At 48.6% G+C, this 8,274-nt stretch overlaps 1 protein-coding gene across 1 annotated transcript; it reads right to left on the bottom strand.

Annotated features, from left to right (window-relative positions):
• Positions 1-1,905: 1,905 nt before the first annotated feature.
• LOC117140024 lies at positions 1,906-6,515 on the bottom strand (the record flags this gene model as incomplete). Its single annotated transcript, XM_033302754.1, is given in 5 exon segments — positions 1,906-1,956; positions 1,959-3,644; positions 3,804-6,334; positions 6,367-6,481; positions 6,483-6,515. Coding segments are annotated over 5 exon segments (4,416 nt in total), but the record flags the coding sequence as incomplete, so codon positions are not given.
• Between the last annotated feature and the right edge of the window lie 1,759 nt (positions 6,516-8,274).

The following is an 8,274-nucleotide window of genomic DNA, read 5'->3' as shown; positions in this document are numbered from 1 at the left end:
ATTAAAAAAAATGAAATCAATTCTGAAATGGAGTGGGCGGAAAATTGCCGTGGTTGTAGTTGCTGCGGCTGCTGCTGAGTCTCCCTGAAATGAAACACTCGGGATCGACTTCACGAAAATTCCGTACTTTATTCGCGCACTTGTAAATTAAGACTACCTTAACACTAACAGTAGAAATACCGCGGGACCGCGGAGTGGTGAATACCTTGCGGGAAGGGAGGAGAGCGAGAGAAGAGAAGGAGAGCGCGAGCAGCGGTGCTTGCGAGGAGCTTCGAGTACAAGCATTGGCCGCTTACACTGCCGCTCAACTGTTTGCGCCCTTCTGGCGTGAACATTCTCCCCCCCCTTGCGTAGGCAAAGGTATCCCTGTCCGGCTAGACAGCAGGATCGGCCTCTTCATTTCGTGCACGTTCCAGAAACGGTCCATCCGAACACCGTGTTCTGCGCGACGGGCAACCCATCATCAATTTTTAGGAACCCCGGTTGGATCAAATTGGCATATACATCTGATCCCAACACGAGGGAGATGGAGGCCGGCCGGTGGAAGCGCTCGTCCGCGAGACGAACACCGTCAAACTGGGCCCTGGCGGCGTCGCTCAGAGCTCGGATGGGTGTCCGGATCCTTAGGCTGGGTTCGATCTTCAGGACGACGTTGAGTCGGAAGGTGCTTGTTCGGGACCGGAGTGTCACCGAGCAGACCTCGTTGCCTCCCAGCCGAGTGATGGGCAGCTGGAACGCAGCCGCTAACGACCGGTCGATGCTGCTCACCGGCATGCATGGGTCGATCATGGCCCCGGTCTCGAAGGTCTTCGAGGCCGTGTCCAGCACGACGATGGCTGTAGGCAGTATGGGGACAGCCTTCTGCTGCTGCTGACGCGGGCGATTGTTGGCGACTGGTGGCGGAGTGCGGGAAATCCGGACCGGACGAGGTGCAGCGGGATGGCGCTCTCTGCGCGTCGGAGCTGGTAGCGCTGCCGGGTTCGGAGCGGGGAGGACCTCGTGCATGTGGAGTAGGGTGTGGTGGTCTCCTCCACACTTCTTGCATCCCTCTTGGCTGCGACAGTCTCCTCCTGAGTGCTGATGGGCGAGGCAGTTCGAGCAGTACTTATTAATAAGTACTGCCCGAAGGCGCTTTTCAGCGCTCAGTTTGTGGAACCTCGTGCACTTTCGAAGAGGATGGATTCCAGAGCAGACTCGGCAGCGGTAGGATTTAATACCTCGAGTACGTCTGCTCTCCAACGACGGGGTGGCACGAGGACGAGGAGCCATTATTGGAGGAAGTGAGTAAGTCTGCCAATAAAGAAATGAAAAAACTTAGTGAGAGCCGACTACTATTTGGGCCCCGGAATGGGGGAAGTGCCCTAATCCCTAGGAACGGAGGACTCTTTGTCCTCCATCGGTAGCAGAATTACTTTGTGGACAGGGCGTTTTATGGTGCCGCGAGACGTACGGATCTCAACGACTCGAATGCGATCGTCGGCTCCTGGAAAGGCAGAAACAATTCTGCCGAGCCGCCATTCGTTCGGTGGTAGATTGTCCTCCTTGACAACTACCATATCGTCGGCTTGTAGATTCCTGGTCGGAAATTGCCATTTGCTTCGTTTATGGAGTTCTTTGAGATACTCCTCTTTCCACCGTGCACTAAACTGCTGATGTTGTGCCTTGAGGTGTTGCCATCGATTTATTATCGACTTAGCTTCGCCCTTTATCTCGGGTTCCGCCGTGGAAAGCAACGGCCCTCCAATAAGGAAATGGCCTGGTGTGAGGGCCAGTAAATCTGAGGGATCTTCGGACATAGGGGAGAGGGGTCTAGAGTTGAGGCAAGCCTCAATCTTAGCGAGAAGCGTCGCCAGCTCCTCAAATGTATATTTGCGGACTGACGTCGATTTAAGGAACAGGGTTTTGAAGCTTTTCACCCCTGCTTCCCACAAACCCCCCATATGTGGAGCCCCTGGTGGGATGAACCGCCATACGAGTCCCTGATGGCTATATGCATCAGTCACGGACTCTTTGATAGCTTGGAGAAAGTCCCTGGAAATCAAAGTTGCCGCCCCCACAAAGGTTTTACCATTATCCGAATGGACCCGCTGAGGACAACCGCGCCTCGCTACGAAACGAGCAAAGGCCGCTAGAAATTTCTTGGTTGTTAGATCGGAAGTGGGTTCCAAATGGATAGCCTTCGTGGAAAAGCACACAAACACACAAACATATCCCTTCGTTATGAGACACGCTCTCCCTGTATAATTTTTTATTTCGAAAGGGCCGGCATAGTCGATACCCGTGTAGGTGAACGCCCTTGAAAAGGAGACTCTATCTGTCGGGAAGTCGCCCATCAGCTGTGTTTGGAGCCTCTTCTTGTAAATCGTGCAAATCTTACACGGATTGACCACAGCCTTCACCAGATTCTTGATTTTAGGAATCCAATACTTTGTTCGGATCAGGCGTACGATCAATTGACTACCGCCATGAAGAGTAATTTGGTGAGTAAATTGGACGATGAGGCGCGACAGTCTACAGTCATAGGGGAGAAGAATCGGATGACGTTCATCATATTGCAGGGTTTGGGATGCAGTGAGACGGCCGCACGCCCTTAAAAGGCCGTGTTGGTCAATGAACGGGAACAAATTCACCAAAGGACTTGACACTGGAAGAGGCCTTTTCTCGGTCAGATGCTGAAGCTCTTGGCCATATGCTCTGCGCTGCGCAATGGAGGTCAGAGTTCGTTCTGCCTCTCGGATCTCTTTACTGGTAGGTCGTGAACTGGGCAAGAACGAACCTTTGCGGCAGCGTTTAAGGAAGCGTTGAACATAGACCAGAACTCGCAGGGCCTTGTCCAATTTGGAGAAACGTTCAAGAAAGTCGATGGACGGGCCCTTGACAAAATGCACTTTGACCGCGCGCTGCTCTAGCTCTGTCACTGGAAGAGTGTCGCTTTGTGCTGGCCATAGCTCTCGTGGCCCTTGCAGCCACTCTGGTCCGTGCCACCAGAGATGGTTTTCTGCCAATTCATGTAGGGATACGCCTCGACTGGCTAGATCGGCGGAGTTTTGTTCTGAGCGAACGTGTGCCCAACAGTCGACTGGCGTCGCCTGCGTGATCTTGGCAACTCTGTTGGCCACAAATGTGGTCCAGTTGCACGCAGGCTTTCGTAGCCAGGCTAAGACGATTGTGGAATCTGTCCAGCAGCGGATATCTGAACTGGCGGAGGGCATGTGCGGAAGAATTGTGGTCACCATTTCGGTTAACAGCACGGCACCACAGAGCTCTAGCCGAGGAAGGGAGACGGTTTTTACCGGGGCCACTCGTGTTTTGGCTGTAAGCAGGCGAGTCAGGATCTTTTGCCCCATCTCGACGCGGATGTATATAGCCGCTCCATAGGCTCTCTGAGACGCGTCACAGAACCCGTGGTGCTCTATGATTACCTCAGGCTGGTACCAGATCCATCTCGGAACGCGGATCTGGTTGAGGTCGGAGTACTCGTCTAAAAACGATTGCCACCGCTGACACATTTCAGTGGGAAGCTTATCGTCCCAGCCTAAGTTTTGCAACCAAATCTCCTGCATGAACATTTTTGAACGGATTATGAACGGCGCGAGCCACCCGGCAGGATCGAACAACCTAGCGATTTGGGACAAAACTTCTCGCTTTGTATAGGAGGGTTCCACAACTATGTCTGGAGGAACGAAATAGAATTCGTCGGACTTTGCCCTCCACCGAATACCGAGCGTCTTGGCCGTGCTTTCGGCATCGATGTCGAGGAACTCGCTATGAAGGAGGTGTTCGGCCGGGACGTCTTTAAGGACGCTTTTGTTGTTCGAGGTCCACTTTCTTAGCGGAAACCCGGAGGCACTTAGGGCTGCTTGCAACTCTCGAATTGAACTTTGGGCTTCGATTACGGAATTCGCCCCTGCCAGAACGTCGTCGACGTACATGTGCTGCTGGATGATGCGGCTGGCATTTGGAAATGGCACTTGGATATCCTCTGCCAGCTGTTGCAAGACTCGAATGGCGAGGAAGGGGGCGCAGTTGACCCCGAAGGTAACTGTTTTTAATTCGAAGTCTCGGATATCTCCTTCCTTGTTTCGGAACAGAATTCTTTGAAACGGGGTATGTTTTGGATCGACCCAGATCTGACGATACATTTTCGTAATGTCTGCACTGAAGACGTATTGAAAATAACGCCATTTCAGGACCTGGATCGTTAGATCGGATTGTAGGACTGGACCAGCATGAAGAATATCATTTAAGCTGGTCCCATTTGCCGACGGACTTGAAGCGTTGAATACAACGCGAAGCTTTGTAGTGGTGCTTTCGGGCTTAACTACCGCGTGATGAGGAAGATGATACGAGGGAGAATTGTGAGTCGGCGGAACTTCTTTCATATGACCCAGATCCAGGTACTCCTGGATCACGCTGTCATATTGCTCTTTTAATGGAAAGTCTCTTTTTAAACGATTTTCGTTTCTCAGAAACTGAGCTAGCGCAATGGACCTTGAATATCCTAAATCGGATCCGGTATTCTCGGGATCCCGGAACGGGAGCGTCACCACGTACCTCCCGCTTGCGTCTTTTGTTGTTGTTTGGAGGAAGTTCCTTTCACAATAGGAGTCCGACTCTTTTACCATCTTTACTGGTAGATCCTCCACCTCCCAGAACTTGCTGAGAAGCGTGTCGAGCGAATCAGGGTCGCCTGTTTGGTGCACCTGGGTCGTGAAGGATGCGACCCGTTTCGGCTTACCCTTGGAAATCGGCCCCGTTAGCACCCACCCGAAAATAGTTTCTTGGCCCAGGAGCGAGCCGCAAATATTTTGTCGGGTGCCATCCATCATTATGGATGGTAGAATGTCAGCCCCGATCAGTACATCAATTTGAGAGCTCTCAAAAAAGGTAGGATCTGCCCAGCGGAGTGCGGGCAGGTCCTTCAAAGAATTCCGAGGGATCGGATAGGAGGGCAGTTTGCCTGAGAGCTCCGGAAGGACGTACGCTTCAGTGTCTAACTGTAGACCTGGCTTAGTAGGAACGCGAATCCCGAAGTGACACAGCTTCGAGGATTTCGCGGAGACCGAATGATTTAACCCGGAGACTTGGGTCTGGGTGTTGCGGAATGGCAACTTGATGAGGTTGAACAGGCGTTCTGAAATGAACGTCGCCTCGGATCCCGAGTCGATTAAGGCTCGGGCTCGGTAGTTCGTCCCCAAATGGCACACGTCAATCATCGCTGTGCTCAGTAGGACGGCTGAAGTGCCGGACGCGAAGAAAGTTTGCACCGCTGAGGTGCTTGCCGATGCATTTCTGCTAGAGTGTCTCGGAAGTTGCTGTGTAGGGGGCGAGGTTGAGGAACTCGCATTTTCGGAATTTGGGGGGCTGCGATGCAGCAGCGTATGGTGCCTGCCCTTACATGTAAAGCAGCTGTGCGTGCTTGTGCAGTCACGTAGCTGATGACCTCTGGCAAAACAATTCAGACATAGCTGCTTCTTTTTGATATACCCGGAGCGCGAGTCAACAGACATTTGAAGAAAACGCGGGCACAATCGTACCGGATGGTTCTCCTTAGAACATAAGTCACACCCTTTCTGTTTGGTGCTGACCTTTGTCTCGAAGGATTGAAGCCTTTTTGGAACCGCCTGAGTCGGTTTCATATCTTCGATGGCTTCCAATGTCCGATACCTTTCGCTCAGGAAGGCATTCATTTCTTCCCAAGCTGGGATTTCGGATTTGGCCGTTAGCGACTGTTCCCATAAGGACAGGGTCTGCTTGGGCAGTTTGCTCGCGCAAAGGAAAACCAAGAGACAATCCCAGTTTTCTGTGGATACCTGGGAATGCGCCAGTGCTGTTAAACACCCCTGAATCGTGGATTGTAGCTCTTTTAAAGCATGACCAGATTCTTGCGAAATTGAACTCAAGTTAAAAAGAAGCTTGAGCTGGCTGTTGACTAAAAGTCGCTTATTTTGGAACCGATCTCGAAGCGCCTCCCAAGCCGAAGCAAAACCATCATTCGTGAGAGGAGATTTCGCCACGATGGCTTTTGCTTCGCCACTTGTTTTGGTAAGGAGGTGGAATAGCTTCTCGACCGGAGTCAACCTGGGGTTGTTTACGTAAATTGCCGTGAATAGGTCCCGGAAAGTGGGCCATCGGAGGTAGTCGCCATCGAAGACTTCCGTGTCGCATGGAGGTAAGCGGCAGCCGGACGCAATTAGCGGCTGAGAGGGTGCTTGCGCGACTTGAGGCGTTGCTCTGTCGATTGTTTCGCCGATTTGTGCTGCACATGACTCGTATACTGAGTAGCAGTAGTCATATTTGGCCTGGAGAATAGGCATTGTGTCGAGGGATCCTTCTTGGGCCATTAGGTCAGAGCATGTTTCGTACTCTCTTTCCACTTTGTCCCATAAGGCTCGCACCTGTTGCAGACGGACTTGTAACGTGTGTAGGGACGGAGAGGCTTGATCAGGAGTGTTGATCTTCGCTTCGAAAAGGCTTACGCGATCGCTGACGGCGATGAATTTATGCAACGCTGCGTTTGCGGGCGTTGGCTGCTCAGAGGATGCCATTTTCTTTGTGTTAGAGCGTGTGACGCGGAGGAAATCAGTCCCGACAGCGGAGGGACTCTCGGATTTTTTCGATAGAGAAGACTCACTAGACGCTCGCGTCACTGGTCGGGAAATGACCAACCTAGGAGTTGTCTTCGAACTGGTCGATGGCAAAAGCTTTGCTTTCGGAGTGGGAGTCGCGGGTTTGACCCTAGGACTAACGGACTTGGGTGCTGGCTTACCGCAAGTGGATAGCGGAGATTGCGGGTTGAACTTTTGTTCTTTTCCAGGTGCGGTGGTCTTTTTCTTGTCTCCCTCTAGGGGCATGCTCAGCTATGCCCTAAGAGAAGGAAGTCAAGAAGGCCTGCACGCCGCAAAAAATGTGGAATTGAAAAGGAACCAGACCCAGAGGGCGTCCAAATCTGGATGGACAAAGGATCCCGTCGGAATTCGGGAGAAAGTTGCAATTGGGATCTGGAGATTGGAGCACGAAGGAAAAAAAATCCCAATTTTTGTGAAATAAGGCCCCAATAGATCTTAAATCAACTGGAAAAAGGCTTAAATGAAGTACAATATAGCTAAAATTCAGTTTATTGCAATTTCTGAAAAAATAGCTAAAAAAATAGCTACCAGCTGGAGTCTGGATAATAGCCAAGGATTTATAAAAATCGCTACCGACTGGAAATTCCGAAAAAGAATAGCTAATATAGAAAATAGCTATAAACTTGAATTTATAAAAAATAGCTACCGGATTTCATATGGCTAAAACTCAGTGTGAAAAAAATAGCTAGGAGGATTCACAAAAAGCAACAGCTAGAGTGAAGTCCACAAGAAGATATAGCTATATTGGAGTCTAGAAAAAACAGTAGCTCAAATTTATAAAAAAAGCTATAAATTGCAATTTCTGGAAAAATAGCTAAAAAAAAATAGCTACCAGCTGGAGTCTGGATAATAGCCAAGGATTTATAAAAAATCGCTATCGACTAGAAATTCCGAAAAAGAATAGCTAATATAGAAAATAGCTATAAACTTGAATTTATAAAAAATAGCTACCGGATTTCATATAGCTAAAACTCAGTGTGAAAAAAAATAGCTAGGAGGATTCACAAAAAGCAACAGCTAGAGTGAAGTCCACAAGAAGATATAGCTATATTGGAGTCTAGAAAAAACAGTAGCTCAAATTTATAAAAAAAAGCTATAAATTGCAATTTCTGGAAAAATAGCTAAAAAAATAGCTACCAGCTGGAGTCTGGATAATAGCCAAGGATTTATAAAAAATCGCTATCGACTGGAAATTCCGAAAAAGAATAGCTAATATAGAAAATAGCTATAAACTTGAATTTATAAAAAATAGCTACCAGCTGGAGTCTGGATAATAGCCAAGGATTTATAAAAAATCGCTACCGACTGGAAATCCCGAAAAACAATAGCTAATATATGGAAAATAGCTAGAAAATTCAAGTTTAAATTTATAAAAATAGCTACCGGATTTAGGACCACAATTTTATTATTTTAATTTAGGAACCAGAAGTGGGAGCCAGAAATAGCGTGTAAAAAAAAAAAAATTATTATTTGGGTTAATTAATTATTAAATAATAATCAATAATAATAATAATTAAAACAATCGTTTCTTTCCCTTTTTTTTTTTTTTATTAAATTATTTATTTTTAAATTTTATCGTCGGACTTATTTATTTTATTTTTATGTCTCGACAATAGGGTATTCTCTCGTCGCTATGCGCTGGTTT

This window comes from Drosophila mauritiana, chromosome 3L (genome assembly GCF_004382145.1).
Source record: "Drosophila mauritiana strain mau12 chromosome 3L, ASM438214v1, whole genome shotgun sequence".
NCBI lineage: Eukaryota > Metazoa > Arthropoda > Insecta > Diptera > Drosophilidae > Drosophila > Drosophila mauritiana.
The sequence above is the reverse complement of the archived record's forward strand: the minus strand, read 5'-3'. Positions and strand labels throughout refer to the sequence as shown.